Source organism: Mastomys coucha, unplaced genomic scaffold, assembly GCF_008632895.1.
Source record: "Mastomys coucha isolate ucsf_1 unplaced genomic scaffold, UCSF_Mcou_1 pScaffold23, whole genome shotgun sequence".
Taxonomy (NCBI): Eukaryota; Metazoa; Chordata; class Mammalia; order Rodentia; family Muridae; genus Mastomys; species Mastomys coucha.
The window spans coordinates 3554965-3579217 of record NW_022196906.1 but is presented as its reverse complement, the minus strand read 5'-3'; the positions used below and the strand labels follow the sequence as shown (position 1 = coordinate 3579217).

Sequence of the window (24253 nt, the reverse complement as noted above, 5' to 3'; positions counted from 1 at the left end):
ATATTATTGTAATTTAAACAACTTCTTGGAAACCAAAGAGGGATCGAATCACAGTATGAGAGGCTGAGAAAAACTTTACAGGAATTATAAGGCGGATCTTGAAGGTCGGCACATACATGAGTCTGGAGTGAAGATCTGGAAGAAAGTTGTTTTCTTTCTTTCTTTTTCTTACATGAAGATTGGCATAGCAGGAACATAACGACAGCAGAGTAACTTGACAAAGAATAATTCTTAGGATATAGCCCAAGGGATCTGATCCTGTTTTAGTCTGAAAAAATGAAGTGTGCCTGCATGTATGGAGATTATGACGAGCCAAGTACCAGTAAAGAACATAATGCATTTCAGACATATTGCAGAAGGAGGCATGTAGATCAGCCAGTAGGAAGAGCATCTATTTACTAATGCTGACCATTGGAGTACTTGCAACACTTTGACTGACTGCTCTAACTAAGATACTGCTGTGCAGGAAAGCCATTATGATTTCCACATGCATGAAGGGAACACAAGTCAAGGGTCCTGATTAGACCCCACTTTAATCCCTATTCCAAATGTGCTAAAGAACTCACTACTTATGTATAGACCATAATGGTGTACGTGTATATGTGTGAGTGGTTTTCTAAGCTAATATATCTCCAGTGACTTATTTTAGAAAAGAACTATCATCTGTCTTTCAAAGGAATATTTTAAGTAGAAATGACAAAGTGAACTGTGTTTTATCATCACTGTACCTGCTGGTGTCATTTTAAGCAAGTAGCTAGGGTTTCCTGAAGCATTTCACTTGGAATTAGGTCATAGGCACTCAAAATTTTTCACCTGAGACTTGTCTATTTCTAAAGCATCTCTATCCGATTTACAGGCACTAAAAATACTTCCCACCTGAGATTGCCCCATACATTTTCCTAGAGCAAAACATTATCCCCAAGAAAGGAATGGTCTTTATCTCCCATCCTTACCTTTCTCCCTCATTCATCCCCCCTCCAGCCTTCTTTGGTAATTGTCATTAAGACTATATGGCCAAAGGAAACATTTGTCAAGAGAAATGCTGTTGTGTCATTCTTAAAAGCAAGAACACGGAAGTACCAAGGGAGACCGGCTTTGTAAGGTCAGCCAACCGCAGGGATTCCAATGAGAGAACAGACTTCATGATTTCTGTCTATTCACAGGTCTTATTTAAAGACATCCTCCCCCTCAATCCACCCACAATAATGTCACAGCAACTGTATAGCTGCTATTAACTCTGTCATAAATCTGTTTTTAAGCAGGTGCCCTGAACACAGTTTGTCTAGCATTAAAAACATCAACCCATTTCATCTCTGTTTTTTTTGTTTTGTTTTGTTTTTCATTAAAAGCCCTCTGAAAATCTGTTTCACATCACATTTTTGGCTGCCATTTTAAAAGTCATTTTTGGAACTATAAGCAGGGAGAGCAAAGGAACTGTTTTAGCCGTAGCCTGTGTAGTAGTAGCCTGTTGTAATGAAAGGTAGTGGTGATTCATCCCTTCTTATGGAGATCTGTTAGATGCAAAAGCTAAAGATCATCATCTGAAAAGTGTGAAATAACGGGTGAGATGTAGTTTACTTATACAATCAACTTTAGTCCTTTTTTAAACCATGTAAACTCTCAAAATATGGGTGCACAAAACACTTTAAAAACTCTGCTTAGATGTTACAAAGGGAAGTCAGAATCTCATTGATTTTCTCCTAACTTTACAGTGTGATATGTATACATGTAAGGCTTTCAGAAAGACATTATAAAGACACAAAACTTGACCATCCTGACTGAGAAAAAGATGACACAACACAAAATTCATTTTTTTTTCACGAAGAAAACAAAGAAAAGTCATCACTTTTTGTGAAAGAGGAGAGGCTTCACCATGCCCGCCAGGATCTTGGGCAACTGGGCAGCAATAACTTCGGACATCATTTCCGGAAATTCCACAGCCAGTGCCCGGGATTGGATGAATGTATTCAAGCAGTACAGGTGGAGCTGTTTCACAAGCTGTTAGTTCAACATGTGGGTAGAAAATGTGGGAAAAACAATAAAATCACACACTGTTCAAATGTGATAACATTTTTTCTAATTCTATAAATACCTGTCTAGATGCTTGCTCTTGCCAGCATGCAAATGACTCTCTCCATGCTCCAGGGTAATATATGGAAAATGTTTTATATGCACAATGGAGCAGGCTGATAAAATTGTATTTACTTATTTTTGTCTTATGTGTATAGACATGCATCCCTTGCATGTAGTGACCATAGTAGCCAGCAGATGGCATCAGAGCCTCTCTAACTGGAATTACAGATGCTTGTGCGCTACCATGTGTGTCCTGAGACCTGAACCTGGTTCTTTTGTAAGAGCAGCAATGGCTCTTAACTGCTGAGTCTTCTCTACAGGCCCAAATCTGCAGTATTTTAAAGCAATAAAATTAGATACATTTTCATTGTCTAAAGTAAACATTTTGATTTAATTTTCAACACTTTTTCTTGTCAATGCACATATGCAGATATATACCAAGTATTAAACACCTAAAGTTATACATTTTCAAAATGCAATTCTTTCATCCATCCTACTTGTTAATCAGAATTTTTCACAAATGTACTGTTTCTATGTCAAGAACCCAGAATAAACCATGAAGCCCATGGGTTCAGGCATTGTTATCTAAGCAGTGTATTTTTGAGCAACACAGCCTTTCTTTAATATTGACTTTTTATTTTGAGACAGGGATTTGCTAAGTGGCCCAGACTACTGAAATCTTTCCCTATAGCTCAGAGGACTCTGTGAACGTGTGAGCTTCTTGGGGACTATCGGCCTATACCAACAAGCTCAACTTCTATTTTAATGAAATATGTTATGTACACAATTTTAAAAGTATCATACTACTTCAAGAAGAATCACAAAATAAACAGAGGAAGTTAAATCCAGAAGCTCCTCCATAGACATCTTGCTGTATTATATTTCCATTTTTGGCTAAATCAGTATCCTACATTTTTACTAGAAAAGTTGCTATTACTTCCTGATACATGGCATTTCACTTCTTTCCTTGGCCATTTTCATTTTATTTTATAACCTTCTATCTTATTTTTTTTCATTTTTCTCCTCATTTGTCACAAAGCCATAATCAAGTTCTCTGAAAGACTGTGAGCAATCACCCCAATATGATTGTGAATATCAACAATCCCCTAGCTCCGTTTTCTTCCCAGAGTAGGTGCTTTGGAGCCTTGTGATGTTTTACTGGTCCAGCGCAGGCTTCTGACTGGTCCTTCCCGTCATTATGCAGGGACATCACCTTGTGGCCTGAATCCTCTTTGCCTCCAGCTTGTGTCATTGTAATGCATCCTAGTGTAGTTTCCAGGAAAGGTTAGATTTGAGATGACCTCTGTGAGATTGCACGTGTGAAAAGACTCTTATGGTGGCGTTGCATTGGCTTGATTGTTCAGCTGGTGGCTTTGCTTCCATCAGGATTCTGGTGACACTGCTCATTGTCATATGTCATTGCTATAGGTCCAATGTCATTCAGAATGCTGGTTATTTACGCATGACTTGTTTCTTTTCTCATTTGTATGCTTAGGATAGTCTTCTCAATCTTGGTACGATGGATGAAATTTTATAGTGTACCTTGAGTCAATTATGCAGTGCCCATGTTCTGTTCCTTGATAGTTAGAAAACTCACACCTTTAGCAGAGAGCAGGCATGCAAGCCTGGAGGACTGCTACCAGTCAGTATTGACTACAAACAAATCAATGTCTTCAAAACTGAGAAGAGAGAACTCATATCCTCTTATGCTAATTTCCCTGACTGTAGTTTTTCTTCTGTAAATTCCTATTAAGTTAAATTTGAGGATGAAATCATAGACTGATAGCCTACGATTCCTACCTTTTCCTCTATGATTTATTATGTGTTAGGTTTTAAATGATTTTCTACTGAGAATGTCCTTTGTATTTCATGACTTTTATTGAATTTTGATGTCTTCTATTTTGAACTTAGTAACCCCAAAGTTTCATTCATTATTTATTTGTTTGTTTGTTTATTTATTTTTGCTAAATGCCCCTTTTTGAAGGCTTTCTGTTCTTTCTTTTTTAATTAATTTTTATTAGATATTTTTTTTTATTTACATTCCAAATAATATCCCTTTTCCTGGTTTCCCCTCCGGAAAAAAAAAAGCCCTATTCCCCCCCCCTTCCCCTGCTCACCAACTCACCCTCTCCCATTTCCTGGCCCTGGCATTCCCCTACACTGTGGCATAGACCCTTCACAGGACCAAGGACCTCTCCTTCCATTGATGACTGACTAGGCCATCCTCTGCTACATATGCAGCTAGAGCTGTGAGTCTCACCATGTGTACTCTTTGGTTGGTGGTTTAGTCCCTGGGAGATCTGAGGGTACTGGTTACTTCATATTGTTGTTCCTCCTACAAACCCTTGAGCTCCTTGGGTCCTTTCTCTAGCTCCTTCATTGGAGACCCTGTGCTCAGTCCAATGGATGGCTGTGAGCCTCTACTTCTATATTAGTTGGACACTATCAGAGCCTCTCAGGAGACAGCTATATCAGGCTCCTGTCAGCCAGGACTTGCTGGCTAAGTCTTTCTGTTCTTTCTTTGACACAATACCATTATGTTTCCTTGAAACTATGTGGATTTTCTTCTGTCTTCAGCACTGGTGCTTTATTCTTCAAGTTGATTGTTTTAAGCTTATTTTATTCTGCTTTTCTTTGTAAAGTTTTAATTGAAGTAGCTGATCATTTTTGCAGTGTGCTCATAATTCATGCCCACAAGCTGACCTGGTGAGTGGGTAGCTTTTTTATGACTTTGACTCACATTTTATGTATTTTTATATGCCAGCAATAAAAGCTTGTAACATATGGTCAACATTGGTCAACATATGGTCAACGTTAAACACAACAGTATCATATTGTCTTTTAAAAGCCAACTACAAACAAGAATTTGGGGAAACCACACTGATGACTAGCATTGGTCATCATCTAACAAGATCTAGAGTGATCCAAAAGATAAGCCTTTGGGCACATCTAAGAGGGATTGTCTACTTTATATCAGCTTTTAGGTATGCTGTGAAAGATTAAGTTAGTGGCACCATTTCCTAGGCTTGGAGCCTGGGCCATCTAAAAAGGAAAATGTTTACAAACTCACCAGAGTTCATCATGTAACTAGATACAAGAGAAATGTAGTAGTTTAAAATGGTTGGCCCATGGAAAGTGGCATTATTAGAGGTATAGCATTATTGGAGGAAGTGTGGCCTTGTTGGAGGAAATGTGTCATTATGGAAGTGGACTTTGAGGTCTCTAAGCTCAAGCTTTGCCCAGTGTGAAAGAGACCTTCCTCCTGGCTGTCTTTGTTTCAAGATGTAGAACTCTCAGCTCCTCTTCCAGCACCATGTCTGCCTGGACACTGCCATGCTCCCCACCATGATGATAATGGACTGAACCTCTGAACCTATAAGCCAGCCCCAATTAAATGTTTTCCTTTATAAGTGTTGCTTTGGTCATGGTGCCTCATCACAGCAATAAAATCCAACTAAGACAAGAAATTCACGTGTTTTCATCAGTAATTTGTAAAACAAAAATATTTACATCATGCAAGCTGTCAAGAAGTTTTGTAAGTTGATAGAAGCGCTGTGAACTAGGGACCACCCCTTTCTGTCTTAAGCCAATTGCCTTGATCAATTCCCGGATATAGCTTGACCTCATCTCTTCAAACTGGCTTTGGCTCCTCAGTCCTTCCAAAGGAACTGTATAAAATTAACAAGAAGTGGCAGTTATGTTTAAAAAAATGATACTAGCAATGAATATACTTCTGAGCCAGGTCACTAACATTTTATACATAATTTCTGAGTTTTCACACATACACATTTAATTTTAAATAGAAACAATTTAGGAAGGAAAACAATAATGAAAGACAGAATTAGGACATAGAAATATTTTAACTGTCAAAGAATATATGAACAACATGAACAACTTACATTTCAGACTTTTATATGAACTATACATTTAATGTAGCATTTGCTCCAAAGAGGTCTTGGCATTATTATATGGTCTTGCTTTAAATATTTTGTTTTATTTCATTTATGGCTTTATTTTGTATCTTCTTATTTTATTTTTCTCTTTTAAGCAACTATTTGTGTTTCTCTATATAACTTTCTCTTCTTCATGTAAATCTCAAATATTTCTTATTAAGATTGATCTTGGAAACTTCATGTTTTTGTTATAATTTTAACATTGCCTTGTTATATTTACTACCGCTTTCCTGCTGTTATGGGAAACATTGATCATATTTGAGTATTTATTTTATATTCATTGACTTAACTCTTATACCAGGCCACTTTCTTTTCTTGGTAGTGTTTTTATTGTCCTCTTTCCTATAATTGTAACTGTCAGCTGTAACTCCTTTCCTCTCCTCTCCTCTCCTCTCCTCTCCTCTCCTCTCCTCTCCTCTCCTCTCCTCTCCTCTCCTTTCCTCTCTTCTCCTCTCCTCTCCTCTTCTTCCTTCCTTCTTTCCTTCCTCCATTCCTTTCTTCTTCCCTCCTTCCCTCCCTCCCTCTCTTCCTTCCTTCCTGACAGGAAGAGACTCATTTAGCCCAGGCTGCACTCAAAATTCATTATGTAATTACAAATGACCTTGAGTTCTTGATCTTCCTGCCTTAATTCCCAAATTTCAGAATATAAACATGAGCCAATATGCTCAGCTCTTCTATCACTTGTCAACCAATTCATTGCACTGTTCAATACTCACATAACATTATTAACTAACAACAGTGATGGTAGATATGTATGTTTGATTATTTTAAAGAGAATTAATTTTGTCACATACATTAGCTAACAATTTGAGTATTAATCTTTGGTCTGCCTTCATGTGTATTTGTGTGCTGGACTAAGATGAACATTGCTGTTACTCCTCAGCTACACACAAAGTTGTAGCTCCTTTCCTTCCAAATCCTCCATGAATCTCACATACAAGAACATCTTCATCCACTCTCCTCACTTCACACCCCCTGCTTCCAGAGGCCACAGCTGACACCCCTTCTTTCTTTGCATTCCTACTCACAAACCTTCAGCCTCAAGCAACCTTTTTCTGAAGCCATAGATAGATCCAAGTGAAAACTAGAAAACCTCCTGAATGGAAGGCACTCCACACCAGTGATGCTTACTCCTCACTATTTCTATAAAGACATGCGCTCAAATTAAAGACACTACATACCTAACTTTAAAACTCACAACTTCCCCTGCATCGCAATGTCAGCTGCAAACCAAAGAGAAACCAAAGAAATAATGCTTTGATTTTCAACTTGCAGCTGCTTAGATCCTAAATATACAGGGGTTTCTCAGGAGTAATTCTTGTAAAATTCGATGAAGATGTAATTCTTTTTACATATCTCTGTGGATGTGCGGCATGCATGCCTACAATACCTACAGTCCCTTCTCTCCAGTTACTTCAGACTCTAGTTATTTCAAATCCATGTACTTTCAGAGCTTCCAAACTAATCCTCACAGCTAACTCACCCTGACAAGAGAACACGAAATTGTTTTTGTTGGGAATCTCTTCATTAGGGAATTCATGAGAGCCTATGTGACTCTGACACCTATTCCTGGACAGGTTTGCTTTGGCGTACAGGAGCTTTAAGTTTGTAAGAAGTTATCAAACTCACCTTACAACTTTCCCATTTCATTTATTTTTAATTTGTGTGTGTGTGTGTGCGTGTGTGTGTGTGTGTGTGTGTGTGTGCGCATGTCTGAAGGTATATTCATACCTGTGTCTAAGTGCTTGCAGAGACCAGAAGAGGATATAGGATTCCTCCATATCTAGAGTTACAGTGGATATCAGCTCCCATCCCAGAATGCTGGGAATCACGTTGTGATCCTTTTTCTGCAAGGGCACAAGCACTCTTAACTTCCAAGACACATCTCTAGACCCATAGTTTTTGTTTGTCTTTGCAAAGGTAGTTCCTATTTGAGGCTGGAAAAGTTTATATTTCTTCAATAGCTTTTAAATAACTTCAAATTTTGCATTTGACTTAATTATCTGGATATATAAAGGTATCATGTGAGTTAAATAAACTAATTTTTTGAAATATGAAGTTATTTCCTCTTAACACCATTAATTTTGGTATTCTCAGTATAGTACTTAAATTTCTGCTTGACAATTGATTGTAACCACCCATCTCCTAGATGGTAAGAAGTACATGGTATTCCAATTCTCTTGATATCTTGTAATGTTTATTTAATCCTCTTATATTTAAAGATGCTTTTCCAGGGACTTGCATAGTTCTTCCCACTGGCCAAAATGTTATGCACTTTTCAGTAGGATGCATAGGCTATATTAGGTACATTCATATGGATTCCACAAAAGTACCTTGCATTCTAAGGAACCGACTCTTCCTTCCCAACTCAAGCTCCCTTCCTCAGCCATCTGAGATTTGTGCCACTAGCAGAAGTCCCTGAAAAGATTCTGCTGAGAAAACCACTTAGAGGACTTCATCCTAAGGTCTTAGCTTGCAGTGACTCACTTGCAAATCAAAGAACCAATCTTACAGCAGCAGGCTGAACCTGCCATGTGTGGGAAGGGCACGGAAAGGCTCAGTGCATGCATGTGTCATTTGTGTGGGAAGGGCATGGAAAGGCTCAGTGCATGCATGTGTCATTTGTGTGGGAAGGGCCCGGAAAGGCTCAGTGCATGCATGTGTCATTTGTGTGGGAAGGGCCCAGAAAGGCTCAGTGCATGCATGTGTCATTTGTGTGGGAAGGGCACGGAAAGGCTCAGTGCATGCATGTGTCATTTGTGTGGGAAGGGCACGGAAAGGCTCAGTGCATGCATACTCTCATTTGCTGCCTTCTCCCCATGGTGTGCTGAGCCTCTCAGGCCTTGTCCCCAAACTTCCACCCACTCCTTATCTGCTCATTTCTAGTCAGAGGCAACAAAAGACTGCAGGCCCCATGACACAGTGTGAGCACTATGTGGGAGGAAGCTGAGTCTTTCTTGTTTACCTCTGGGACTGTTTGAGTAACACACACTCTGCTGATATTCCAAGTCAATGATCCCCAAGGCCATCTGCTATAACAGTCAAACTGTTCTCACTCACTGAAAATAGTTCACAACAGGAGTGTCTGTGTTGCAAAGCAAGTACCTCAGTGCATGTGTGATAAGTTTAATGGGAAGCATAGCTTGAGTTCATATTAACTAGCTTGTAAAAACTGAAAAAGCAAATAAGTTTGTGATCATATTTCATGTAAAATAAACTGGATATGCTATTTTAATCTTATGTGGCTATATATTAAAAATGTCAAATCAGTAGCAATATATTGGAAATTCCTCCTTCACAGTTACAATCTAAATTGTATACCTGGTATGTGACCATATGATGATATTTTAACATTTATCTTGGGATTTAAAAAGTAAGGTGACAAGTGTCTTTACGCTTCGGTACTCACTTGTGTTAAGAAGTAGTAAGACTTTCATACACAGGAACTCCTCATGGGTTACCTGGAGCTTGACAAACTCCTGTGGGATTTGCCACATGGTAAGGCACAGCGAGTAGAATGACAGCTCCTTCATCCTCTGCCTTGTACCACACACAGCACACAAGAGAAAAACCAGCATAAGCATGAAAACCCATCGCCTATCAGCCAGGCAGTGATACAACTTGTCAGTGAACAGGAGTTCAGGAACTGTCTTCCCTATTGTTGAATTTACTGGTATGTTTAATAAACAAACTTAATATTTGGAATTTTTAATGTCTCTAAACTTTTTTATATGGTAGCACTACTTATAAAAATATTGCATACACATTTATCAAAGTTCATATTTTTCTTGCTTTTATTATAACACTTTACCTAAATCTACTGAGAGCAATCTTGAAGGGATTGTAGCATTTGGAGCCGGGAACTGCTTTATTGACAGACTAGTATATGTATTTGTATGAATAAATATAATTTTGTGCACAAGTTCATGCATCGCTTCAGTTCATAAAAATTTATAACCCTGTGACTTTTTCTAGGTGATATGTGTGGTGACACAGAAAAACAAATAAAAGAATGGTAGTGAATGTAATTGAAAAGGTTAGTACAGGCTCTATAGATGGTTCCTGATTTGAGGGATTCTCTCAGCACGTGCTACTTGGTAAGGCCAGTATTAGTCATTGTAGCTAGTAGGAATAGTGGGAAGAAGACCAGATACCCACACTGAAGGATTAAGATTAACCCTGGCCACTCAGGTCTGTGCCAGGTTATCCAGTTCTCCCGAGCCCCAGTTTCTTGAACTGCTAAGGTAGATGATGCTGAGTCCTTGCCTATGTCAAGGGACTATCAGTTAAAAAGGAATGAATGAAGCATGAAGATTGTCAACTGTGAAGACATTAGATAGTGTCAATTATTAACTTAGATGCTCACGACATGACATTCACCATTAGAACACTGTAGACATTACCTTGGACAAACTCTTACCATCTAAAGACTACATGTAAGTAAATCTATTGTCAAGCGAAATATTTGATTTCATTATCTCAAGTACATTATCACAAGTACAAGTCTGAAAACTTAATATGATAAGCATTTAATATGATCACATGATATAATGAATTGTACATATCAGGTTTTGAAAAATAAATTAAAGATATTAGTTTGAGATAAGAAGATTTTTCAAGACAAGAGGAATGGGATCCAAATATCAAATAAACAATCAAAGGATTTAACTAGAATTTTCAAGCAAATAAACGTAGACAAAACACTTTCTGAAAAAGTCTCCAAATTCTCAGGAAGTAATAAAGAGAGTTGGCAAATGGGATTACATGAAATTAAACTGTTCTGTACAGTAAGAGAAACACTTAATTGAGTCAAGAGAAAGCCTAAAAAATAGGCAAAAATATTTGCTAACTAAACATTTAACAGGGGATTAATATCTAGACTATGCAAGGATCATAGACTAAAAAAATCAAGAAATGAAAGAATTCAATTAATAAATCAGTTAATGAACTTATTGTGAAATGAACAGACAGTTATGTAATGATGGAGTACAAATGGCCAATAAATACATAAAAATGTTCACCCTTATGAGTCACCCAGGAAAAGTTAATTACAGCTAATTGAGAGTCTATCTTACCACAGTCAGAATGGCAGTTAGGAAACATCATGCTGCTTGAGATATAATCCAGTCTGGCCACTATGGAAATCAGTGTAGAGATTTTCCAAAATACTAAAAATAGATCTACCTATTACCCACATAACACACTCCGGAATATTCACCCAAAGGCCTCCAAATCAACATATTATAGAGACCATTACATCAATGGGTATTGCCACATGATTTACAATTGTAATGCAGTTTTCCAAATCATATGATGGATGTACCTGTGATAACAACAACAGCACCAAAAGTAACAACTTACTCATTTAGGATGAGATCAGGTGCGAAATACAGCATCTGCCCACTGACATGCTTGTATGACCTCCACCCTAGGCCAAACACCATCAGGCTCATCCAGGAGTACTGAATCAGGGTTATCTGGTCATCGATGTGTAAGTTTCGGAAACCTACAAATATTTTAAAAGAAAACAATCGCAGAAATCATGTGAACCATGTTAAAATTTTGTAGTAAGTCGAAACTAGATACTAACATGTTTCGCTAACATTCAGAAGATGCTCATAATAACACAAGCAATAAGGACACAAATGGATAAGTTATGGACATGTCACGGTGATTTGGTGTTGCTGAAAATCATTAATTGAATTAACTATTCATTCTGGATTCATGTAACACCCATTTCCATGCTAGGCACTATGTTAACATGATGGAAATAAATACCAGAATCCACACTTGGGTGAGACCATGTGCCATGGGTTATTCGGTGTCTTCTTGACATGATATTCTCTCATCATGAGACATAGCTTCTGAGGTGCCTATACAAGATGAGTACACGAGCAAGCCTTCAGGCATTCCAGCATGGAGAGGGAGAGACTCAGAAGCCCTACCCCTAGCTGAGGACCTATAGACAATTGATGGCTTCTGGGAAAGGGAGGGTCAGTTTCATTAAGGATGTGGTCCCTGATAGGTCAACCTTTCTCCACTGGTTGCTGCCATAACAATGAGTGTATGAGCAGCACAACTTTGAGCAAGTGGGTTATTACTGAAAAAGAAAAAGAAGAAAAAGAGGACACAGTGTTTGAAAGGGCATGGAAAGAGGAGAGTAGATGTGGGAGGAGCTAGGCAGAGAAGTGAGATTGAGTGTCCATTATCTAAACACTTAAAGGAGAATAATAAGACGCTTGGTTTTCCTATGGAGGCAAAAAGGATTTAAGCAATTCTTTCAGTAGCTTTCCACAAGCCTTAAATAAGGGCAAAGAAACAAGTTGGGATAAAAGTAGTACATTTTTGACATATTTGAGAGACCTTAAGAGTATTGATTGCAGTTGAGTACATGGACTTGAACCTGGGGATCTATAAAGAAAAGATTATAAATGCAGATGTCACTATAACTTACAACAGTTGAATAACAAAACGAGATTTAACATTTTGTTTAAGATTAAGTAAAAATAAGTGTTTTGATGGGAGCATTAAACCCTTTCCATGACGCTCTTTGGAAAATACTTATTTTCCTTAAAAGTCCACTGCTATCCATTTACAAATGACCTAATTCAGAAATCAAGCCAGAGTAATATTTAATCTGTTAGCTATTGAAAGTGAAGGCATTTCCTTCTGTTAGATAATGAAATTCTCTGCACATATTCCTGATGGCCCCATCATCAGCTGGAAAATAGCATTTATTTGTCTTTCTGTTTCTTAACCTCCTTGGAGAAGAAAATTCAAGTGTACCTCCTAAATTAATGGTAGCCCAGCAACCTTCTAGCCCAGGCACACTCTACAATGTCTGACCACCATTTCTCATTATTCCTTCCTGTTTCTTCTTGACTAATGAGTCTGTCTGTTTGGAGTTTGGTAGAGCAGCAAATGCTGCTATCAGGGGAAATGTATACAACCCTGCTGCCGTCTGTGTGGTGCCTGGAGAAGGTATGTGAAGCAGTCACTACCAAGACTCTGACTCTGAGTCTACAAAGAGCAGGTGTGGTTATTTACTGTGAGAGGAGTAGAGGGTACCAAGGCACCCAAGGGATGTGTCTGTGACACTCATTCATTGCCCAGCCCACCAAATGTCTCAGTTTGTGCAGGATTCCAAACCTGTCCTTACTCCAGCTGAGTGAATTCCTGGGGCCTTCCAGAGTTTGTTTTCTTTCATTTCTGTCTTGAGAGCCCAGGGTTTTCTTTTTTATGACTAGGATAGTTATTTTTCCTTTGTTTTGATACTGTTATCATCCATAAATCTAATGTACTTTGTGGCAGAGAGACTCCAGCTTGCCAAGAAAAAATGTTGCTTGTGTTTTTTTAAGTTTCATATTTTCATACAACTTTACTCCTTCAAAGTGCATGTCTATATGGTATGTCATTCTAGAAAAAGTGTGAATCTTAACATAATTCATCTAGAGCATAAGTATTGTCATTTAATATTGAGCAAATGGATAATTCTTTGATAAAATTCAGAATAAATTGATGATGAACAAATCAATTCTTTTTAAAACATAACAATTACCTAATGTAGGCACATGAAGCGGTGTGTTTGGTGTGACCTCAAGAGTTGCATGGAAAGGCCACACTTCCACCTGACTCTAGCAACTGAATGCTGCTTTGAACAAGTTAGGCCATGAGGATAAACATAACTAAATATAACTGAACTAAAGATTCAGGATAACTATACATTTTGTTGAAGAATATGCAAATATTTATTATTCCAACCCTGGATCCTGTAACAGACCACTAATTGGGTTAATGGCTATAGGAAAACCACTAATTAAATTGAGAAAAATCTTCCATTTAAAACAAATGAACCACACTGTGGTAGTATATTCTTAATCTCAGCACTGAGGATCTGGAGGTAAGAAGATCAAGAGTTCAAGTTTATTCTTAATTGTAGAGTAAGTTCTAGGCCAGCCTGGCTATATGAGAACCTGTGTCAAAATAACAACACAAAAATAAAATAAAATAAAATGTAAGAAAAAAATATGCCCCCAAACAAAATGAGATCAAAAATATAAGCTAGAAAGCATTATCCTTTATGTTACAGAAAACATTGATGATGAACATATAAAATGTAAATGCTGCAAATGACAATAAATTCAGAAGACAAATTAGGCATCACTGGCCTGGGAAAACAGCTCAGCCAGCAAAGTGCTTCTCAAAGAAGCAAGGGGTGCAAGCTTTTCACCAGCACTCACCCAAAAAGCCAGGTGTGTTGTGTTATATAACCCTAGAGCTAAAGGCAAGCCTAGACTTCTCAGAGTGAATTCTCAGAGCTCACGGCCAGCCAGTCTAGACAAATCCATGAGCTCCAGGCTTAGTAAGAAACCCTGCCCTTATAAGTAAGGTGGAGAGTCGAGAGATGGTGGCACACACCTTTAATCCCAGGATTAAAGGAGGCAGAGGCAGGTGGATTTCTGAGTTCGAGGCCAGCCTGGTCGCCAGGGCAATACAGAGAAACCTTGTCTTGAAAAAAAAAAAAGAGTAAGGTGGAGAACAGCTGGAAGACACTCAGTGTCAACCTCTGACCTCCACACATGCACACATACACTTCTACGTGCATGTGGACATAAATATATGAATATATTCATACAAATTACACATATATGTGCAAGTAAACAATAATAAATGTATATTTAATATATTTTCAGAATATTCATTTCACATATATTATTTCTCAGCTTGTATCATATGCATATATGAATTTTATCATATATAAAGTGACATGTTGGTAGAAAGTGAGATTCAATTAATTAGACATATTAAGGTATTAACAGAATGTTTAGTATGATCTCTAGTAATTCAGTCATTCTGTATATTTGGTTCTAACTTCTAACCTTTGTAATATATTTTAAAACATCTAAATATTTGATATAACTGTGCTAGATTTTTTTCATTTTAAGTCATTGCTTTATATTAATCTAGACTGTTTTAAATTTTCTTACAAAGTTATACACATATGATTCTGTTTTCTGAAAATCAGACTGTGTTTATATTCACTTTATCCTTGTTTTTATCTTGTTCTCTTGTGCTTCTGGATTCTAGGCTTATCAGTGTCTTGAAATAAAGGAACACTACTTTTTTTGTAGTATAAAAGGCAACTTTTATTGAAATATTTCAAAATTTACTCAGTTACTAGCATTCATAGCAGAACATATATTTCCATCTAACAGAATAGAACTCAAAAAATAGCCTCCTTACTCCACCTTTTGGAGCTGTAGCTGTGGAAAAAGTCCAGTGTTAAATAACTTAAACATGGCTGGCTCACAAGTAGAGCTTCTCCCCATTGACTGTGACACCATTCCATCAGTTTATGCGAAACAAAACCAGGAAGATGGAGATTACATTCCTGTGGTGATAATGATTAGAGAGATTTCATGCATTTTGACATGTTAATCAAACTGGAAAACCTACTCATTGGGACATGATGGATGATCGCTAATTGTGCTTAACAAGTAGTGTAAAAAAATGTACTTTCATGTAAGTGTCTTGGCTTAATAATCCTTGAAAAATATGGCTGTGCATTGTCTAACTCTCAATACTTAAAAAAAAATAAGATAAAGGAGAGGACAAAAGTGACTCATGAGACTTGCTGTGCTGCCAAGGTTCTGATAAAAAGGCATAAGTTCTATCTCTGTTTGAAAAAAAAGTGTCAAAGTTTCATACAGTTCAAATGGTGAACCTCAACCTAGATGGAGAATTACACATCTCAGAACCTTGTAATACAAGACATCAATGTCAATATTTGTGTAAAATTTCAGATCAAAGGGAGAAATAGACAATGTACTACCAACACATTCAGTGGCTTAGTCTAATCAAGAATGTCAGAGTTCATCTCAGATAACATAGCTCTTTGTTATACAGTCCACACTGTAGATTTCTACACCTTTTTAATTGTATTTTCTGGGATAAGGTCTTACTTGTGTCGGAGGCTTGAACCTAAGACCCTCCTTTGCCTCTATGTCCTCCCAAGTGTTGGGATTCAATCTGGGAAGATGCAGAGCAGATTAGATTAGTATGAATGCTGGAGGGTAGTTAGGAGCCAAACAGGAGAATATGTGTGTGAAGATCCTCTACATACAGAAAACAACACCAAAATGAGAAGAAAAAGATGGGAAATGGAGCAAAGAGCCTTTCAGCAAATGCTCCTTAGATTCCGTAGATTGAAGAGAGGAGAAGAGGAGTGCTGTCAGTTTAGGATCCAGGTTACAGGACTGCCTTGAGTTGCAAGGTCACAGAGTTTAGAGTTTATTCAGAAATGGAAAAACAAAATCATGATTGGTTACAATTACTTTTAGAACAATGATTCTTGGGTTAGAATCTTGGGTTAGATTGTTTGAGAGCTGAAACCTAGGTAAAGAAAGGATGATGACCCAAGTAAGCTGAATCAGCAGCCATGGAAGCATTGTAGTAAGACCAGTAGCCATGGAAGTAGCATTGTAGTAAGCAGTGTATTGAATAAGTTGTTGAAAGAAGTGACAATGACCCAGGCAGGAAACAAAGGAGGAGAGAGCTAAAGATGCTTCTGAAGGGGGCAGCTGAGGACTTGTTTCAGGACTCAGAAAAATGGTTTTGGCTTCTGAGCAGTAAGGTCATGTTGACTTGAGAAGTCATATGGGTGGAGCTGTGTTAAGAGCATTTGGAATACATGATTGAAGTAGTTGGACTGATGTCATTATTTAAATGTCATTGGAGTGGAGTGAGAACATCAAGGATATACATCTGTTCATCCAAAATATGTAGCATGAGAAATATGTAGCCAGTGGAAGAGAGGACAGAACTCAAGACAGTAAAATGTATAGTATAGGAAGAAGAACAAATGTATAGTGACTACAATTTTGTGGGAGAAACCACATACCTGGAAGGAACAGATAGACATAAAAGGATGAGTTTCACAGGAAGTGGTTATTCTGCCAATAGCCCCACAGGCACTGTATGTCATGACCCAGAACAGACATGCAACTTGACTATTTGAAGACGTCAACATTGGTGATGGTAATTTCAGAGTTAGGGAGTGAATTTTGACCGTTGTCATAGAAGCTCTGGTCAGGTCTAACTGTACTCCCAGCAGGCTACCTTCACTCTTCTCCTCATGCTTTGAAGGTGATAATTTGCCTTATTCATTGCATTTGGGAAGAAAGAAAAAAGTCCCTTTCACACTGTCACTGACTCATGCTGTAGAGCTAGAAAATGAAGGAAACCTTGTCCCTGTCTTCAGGCCCTCATCTTGGTACCACAGTCTGGGTAAATGAAAGCAAGAAAGAATGCACTCAAATGAGCAATAGTTGGAATGTCACAGTATGGCCTGGGATGAATATTTCACCAAGTAAAGGGAAATGGGGAAATGGCAAGACAAATTCATCACAAGAAAATGTTTGCTCTGCACTTCTCTATTGCTTTAATTCTTGTACAACTCATGGGTACAGAAGGTGACCTTGCATTTTGAATGAGTACTTATTAATTTTTGTCTTACTATGACTTTCAAGACCCTACTTGATCAGCCTATGATTTTCATCTGTGCCATTACTTTCCACTACTAGTACCCAAATAAATTTGTTGCTATTTGTTTCTGAGTAAATTAGGAAAATCCTAAGAAGGCCAACACTTACTGCAACAGTATCCAAGAGCTCATCTACCCAGATGCATTTTCTCACTAACTACTAAAACCTTTCATTGCTATTTTTTGGGTAGCTGAATAATTCGATTTCTGATATTTAAGAATCCCCACATTTGAAAGATGTAGAGCAACTATCTCCTATCTTTTTCCATTTATCACTAACCAAATTTTACTCCCAGTTTTCATTTCCTATACCTCAGGTACACCTATTTTAATGAATGTGCTTTCTCTTTACACAATTAGTGAGACTCCTTGTCCATTCCTCGAGAACCCGATGATAACGCTATTTGTCTGTCCCTGTTTTCATAACTTCTGTGTCTGATGCTATTGTCAGGTGTCTCAAATCTCTCTCTAGGTAGAAGGTTTTTTAATAGAAGAAATGTACAGTGTTAAGTTTTTAAATTTCATAGGTAATGTCCTGCTTCACGTCTTAACCAGGAATACAGTGCTCACTAAAGACAATAAAAAATACTACACAAAGTCATTCATACACAGATGCTAAATGTCAAACGGAGTGAGGTGGTCTATACATATAACACCTTGAGGCTATGGCATCTTACGTGTTCCCATTAAATTAAAAAGAATCTCTGAAATGTTATTGGAGAGAAGTAAAATTAGTTGTAATTATGGTAACAGGTCAATGACAAGGAGAATGAAGGAAGACAAAGAAGAAAAGAGCATTCCCTGCCTGAGAAGTAAAGAACCCCATGGTGCCTGCAGCATCTTGCCCAGGGTCTTCACTGACTGATTTGCCTTTGAGCTTGTTCTTTTTATCAGACATTGGTATTCACCTTACTGTCTCAAAAGAATGAGTTGGTCTGTCATCAGGTTTTCCAACAGCATATGTACACATATGGATAAATGCAGCTACATTTTGACTGTTAATATGCATTTTCACAATCTGACTTATTGTTAAGGTTCCTTTAACAAAAGTCCATTTTCCACATAATTAATAGTATTGTTGTAAATGAGTAACTGAATCAAATACATTTCTTTTCTGTGCAAAACCAGTGCCCAGATGAAAAGGTGTGCACCATCTAATGCATTCACACTGTGAGCCCGCCTTCTGGCTTGTTGTCCTAGCAGCATGATTTAATTGCTAAGCTCCGCACTCAGCAGGCATGTGGTAGGCATTCATTAGGCACTAAATAAGAACCATAACCTTGTGTAAAGGCAGCTGACATTAGTTCAGAGTATCTAATAACACTGGATCAGTGTCATGGTTACTCTTACTAACTTGCTTGGATTTCAAACGAGCTAGGGACCAAAACTCTGGGCTTGCCTGTGAGGACATTTCCACAGTTAATTGGAGAGAGATGATGCACACCCAACATCAGTATCACCATCCATGCCTGTAATTTCCAATTGGACACAAAAATGTAAGTTCACTGCACACCAGCATTGATCTCTTTCTCCCTCTTGACTGGGCATAATGTGACCAGATGTCTTGTACTCCTACCACCATGACTTTCCCTCTGTGATGGACTGTACCATCTTATAAAACAATCCTCTGCTTCCTTAAGTTACTTCTGTTAGCAGGTCACAGTGACGAGAAAGGCAACAAGAGCAATATTACATTTATGTCCCTTTCAGTTCTTCTCAAAGGAAAATTAATCATATTTCCTTGAGCATCTCTGCATACATTTTATATTGTCCCTTTTGAATCCACTGTTTGTAAATATGGCTTAAAGAGAACACAGTCCACATAAACTTCCAATCATCTCAATGCTGCCCTCGAGGATTATTAATAGAAACTGAGGGAATCAAAAAGGTGTGATCATTGTTTTCATTTGGTACATATATTCTGCAGCACTTAAAAAGTTGCTACCAAATTCAATACCAATACACATATTTCTTCTCATTATTTCTTCAAGGATGTGTGAAGGTCAAAATATCTTGATCTATAAACATTTAAACTTAAACACAGCTTTTATCTTAAATGAATAAATGTTCTTTTTAATTGCTTTCTTCTCTAAATTTACTAGCTAACAGTAAAATCTTCTTAAACAATAAAGAGTTGCAAAAATACAAGCAAGAGAAACATGGCTAAGGAAATCACCATTTCCAAATAATGGAAACAGAAAAGCACATCTAAACACAAGTTTTAAAAACAGAATTATTTTATCAATGCTATCATGACATTTACTTAGTAAAGATCTATCAAGTTTGGTAGTCACTTCACAGTAAGTTTTAAATATTCCAAACATGTTTTTGAAGGGAAATGTTACCTGTGCAAGGCCTGTCAGCTACAGTAAAGTGAAGGCAAAGCTGGGCGTCTGGCTCATCTGCAGGATTACTGCATCTCCATGAGAGCAGCCAGCTTTGTTAACTTTTCTAGGATTACTGCATCTCAGTGAGAGCAGCCAGCTTTGTTAACTTTTCTAGGATTACTGCATCTCAGTGAGAGCAGCCAGCTTTGTTAACTTTTCTAGTACCTATCTGTTTGAAAGTGTAACAAAGAAGAACCTGTCTTCTGTTTCATATAGCCTAGATGTTCAGTAACAACTCATCTAGTATATTTCAAAACTTTCAGAACGACTGGCCCTGGCATTCCCCAATAATAGCCAAGAACTGTATTCAGGCAAACTGAGAAGGGATCTTAAAAAAAAAATCTTAATTGAATTTCTTCTAGGACAAAAAAGACATAATGTGTCTAATTTTTTATTGTGTGTCAGAAAAATGAATATTACAAGGGTATTATTAGTATGAGGAACAAGTGATTTTTGAAATAATTATTCTGCTTCTAATCATGAGGTTAAGGCCCACACAAACAACTGCTAGTTTTCACCTGTCTCTGCCACCTAAGGTTCAACCAAATAAGAAATGCATCCTTGTAATCTGACCTGCAACATGGCTGCTAAAGAGCTTCACTGAGGGTACACATATCACCGGTAAAGTCAGTGAAGCACTTCCATTAAAAACACACAGGTACTTGGCATTGCTGGGCTATCTCCTTCTCGTGGTGTGATGAGAAGAGCCAGGGATTGAGGTCTGTCTGTCTTTCCAGACTCCTTATTATCCTCAGGACTTCCGTAATCTTTACTGACCTTATATAGGTACTTTAAATGAGGTTATGATTTGGTACATGAGTAGGCATGTATGATTTTATCACCAATAGGTTCAAAGCTTCAGTTAGGTTTAAGAATGAACTAGACACTCTCAGGAGATGGCAACCTTGTCTTTTTCTGGATCACTATGTTTGTGATTTAACACATACACTTAGCTGTTCTTAACTGTTTCACATAGGCAGCAGTCGGCCAGCCTTAATTGCTTTTTACCTCTCTGGGTTCCCATAGTCTTGCCTGTGTGCAGGTGTTGATGGGGATTGATCCAAGGGCTTATGAATGCTAACCTAGGGCTCTAACAACTAAACCAAGCACACATGTGAGATGTACCAAGCATTCTGAACCACTAAAACATATGGTGCTCTTGACATGGTGGTTGACTTTTCGTACAGGGTATTTTCACATTCAGATAGTGCCACAAACATAGTACCTTTTAATGCATGATACCATGTACAAATTACCTGGCAGAGACTTAGACCATTTGACTACTGAAAGCAGCTGCCTCTCGCCTAGTTGGTTGAGACTGGTCAGCAAAGAGCTGGAAGTGTCAGGCTTTGTGTTGTCGTGCCCTGCATAGACCACATCAGGCTCAATGCTCATGAGCAGGTTGATGAGTGGAGGGACCAGCTGAATTTCTTGATTTGGTGAAAAGGTGATTCTCTGGCCCAGGGTCTGGCTCTCGTTAGGAAGGCCCACCGACTGGGGGAGAGCAACACCATCGAGGGCTCTCATAACTCGGACTTTATTAAACTTCTTAAACTTACGACCTACAGAGAAGACAAAAGGGAAATAACTTCATGTAAACACATAGGAATTCATTATCCTAGCAGGGTATTTTTTTATTAGATGTTTTCTTTATTTACATGTCATACGATATCTCCTTTCCCAGGTTCCCCTCCAAAAAAAAAAAGAAAAAAATAATAAAATAAAATAAAATAAAACAAAAACAAAAACAATCCCTTGTATCTTCCCCTCTCCACCTGCTCACCACCCTTTCCTACTTACTCCCCCTGGCATTCACCTACACTGAGGAACCTTCACAAGGCCAAGGGCCTCTCCTCCCATTGATGACAGACTTGGCCATCCTCTGCTACATATGCTGCTGAAGCCATTAGTCCCACCATGTGTACTCTTTGGTTGGTTGTTGAGTCCCTGGGAGCTCTGAGGGTACTAGTTAGTTCATATTGTTGTTCGTTCTAAGGGGCCGCAAGCCCCTCAGCTTCTTGGGTCCTTTCTCTAGCTCCTTCATTGGGTACCCTGTACTCAGTCCAATGGATGGCTGTAGGCCTTTACTTCTGTATTAGTGGGGTACTATCAGAGCCTCTCAGGAGACAACTATGTCAGGCTCCTGTCAGCCAGCACTTGCTGGCATCAACAATAATGTCTGGATTTGATGACTGAATATGGGAAGGATTCCCAGGTGGAACAATCTCTGGATTGTCCTTCCTTCAGTCTGTGCTCCATAGTTAGTCTCTACAACTCCTTCCATGGGTATTTTGTTTCCCTTTTTATAAAGGAATGAAGTATCCATATTTTGGTCTTCCTTCTTCTTGAATTTCTTGTAGTTTGTGAATTGTACTTTTTGTATTCATATCTTCTGGGCTAATATCCACTTATCAGAGAGTACATACCATGTGTGTTCTTTTGTGATTGGGTTACCCCACTCAGGATGATATTCTCCAGATCCATCCATTTCCCCAAATATATTTCCACAAATCCAGCCCTTCAAAGGGTAATACATGGAAAACTTCAACACAAGAAAGGTAACTACATAATAGAAAAAGCAAAAAGTAATCTTCCAACAAAACTAAAAGAAGATAGCCCCATAAACAGAATTTCAGCTCTAACAACAGAAATACCAGTAAGGAACAATTACCTTTCCTTAATATCTATTAATATCAATGGACTCAATTACCCAATAAAAAGACATAGACTCTCAGACTAGGTTTGTAAACAGGAATCAACATTTTGTTGCATACAGGAAACCTACCTCAGTGACAAAGACAGACACTACCTCAGAATAAAAGGATGGAAAACAATTTTCCAAGCCAATGGTCCCAAGAAGAAAGCTGAAGTAGTCATTCTAATATTGAATAAAATCGACTTTCACCCTAAAGTGATCAAAAAAGATAAGGAGGGACACTTCTTACTCATCAAAGGTATGATCTACCAAGATGAACTCTCAATTTTGAACCTTTGTGCTCCAAATCAAAGGATATCTACATTCATAAAAGAAACTTTACTAAAGCTCAAAGCACACATTATACCACACACAATAATAGTGAGAGATTTCAACACTCCACTCTCTGCAATGGACACATCATGGAAACAGAAACTAAACAAAGGACACAGTGAGACTAACAGAAGTTATGAAACAGATGGATTTAACAGATATCTATAGAACTTTTTATCCTAAAACAAAAGGATATACCTTCTTCTCAGCACCTCATGGTACCTTCTCCAAAATTGACTATATAATTGGTCAAAAATCAGGCCTCAACAGATACAAGAAGATTGAAATATTTCCTTGTATCCTATCAGATCACCACGGACTAAGGCAGCTCCTCAATAACAACATAAACCATAGAATGCCCACATACACGTGGAAGCCCAACAATACTCTACTCAATGATAACTTGGTCAAGGAAGAAATAAAGAAAGGGTATTTTTTTAAGACTTTATAATCACAGTGCTGTATAGACCTCATCATCAATCTGGAAATGAAACAAAGCCAGGTAAGCAAGGTAACACAGACCTGTGATTCCAGTGCTTGGGAGGTGAAAGCTCCAGGCATCCTTACTGAATGCAGTCTAGACTACATAAGACCTTGTCTCAAAAGAGAGAGGCAGACAGACAGACAGACAGGCAGACACAGAGACACACAGACACAGAGACAGAGAAAGAGACAGAGAGACAGACCGAGACAGAGAGACAGAGACAGACAAAGAGACAGAAAAATGGAATGTAAATGATAGGCACCTGATTTGGGTTAAGTAATACCAGTACTCTCTGGGTTGTTAGGCTGTTTGTAGTCACATCAGGACCCAGCAGAGGTCATGAAGCCTTGAGTAAAAAGATGTATGCCAAGGTGAGTAGTGTTTAGAAGACACCAGGATCAGGAGTTGTGTAACAGGATTGCCTTCCTAAGCTGGAGGTCCAGGCTACATCTATGCCAACAGGATTCATCACCATTGTAAGTCTTCTTTTGGGTTTTATTCTCTATGTATCTATTATAATTCATGTCCATTATGCAAACCCCACAACATCTTTCATACAATTTCATCAGATTTGTATGTTTCTGAAATAAACCCATATACTGCTACAAGATCTAAATAACCAATTTCCAGGGTATCTTTCCTAAAGTAAAAGAAGCCATAATTTTTCACCCTGTTATCTGTGCTTTCAGAATATATGTATTTCTAGTTAACTTGTAGAATTCCTATTTTTGGTGAATGATTGTACATTCAAAAGGAAAAGCATGAGGGCAAGGCTCAGAAGGAGCT

The 24253-nt window shown here is 38.1% G+C and overlaps 1 protein-coding gene across 1 annotated transcript in view; it reads right to left on the bottom strand.

Annotated features, from left to right (window-relative positions):
• Window positions 1-1581: 1581 nt before the first annotated feature.
• The window catches only part of Pgr (progesterone receptor), a 62286-nt gene continuing 39614 nt past the window's right edge, over window positions 1582-24253 (bottom strand). The window contains exons 4-8 of the mRNA XM_031344541.1: window positions 21212-21517; window positions 11388-11532; window positions 9436-9566; window positions 5584-5741; window positions 1582-1998 (exon numbers count right to left, since the gene is read on the bottom strand). Of these exons, the coding sequence (XP_031200401.1) occupies window positions 1843-1998; window positions 5584-5741; window positions 9436-9566; window positions 11388-11532; window positions 21212-21517 (896 nt within the window). The 3' untranslated portion in view covers window positions 1582-1842. The remainder of the gene's footprint in view (window positions 1999-5583; window positions 5742-9435; window positions 9567-11387; window positions 11533-21211; window positions 21518-24253) is intronic.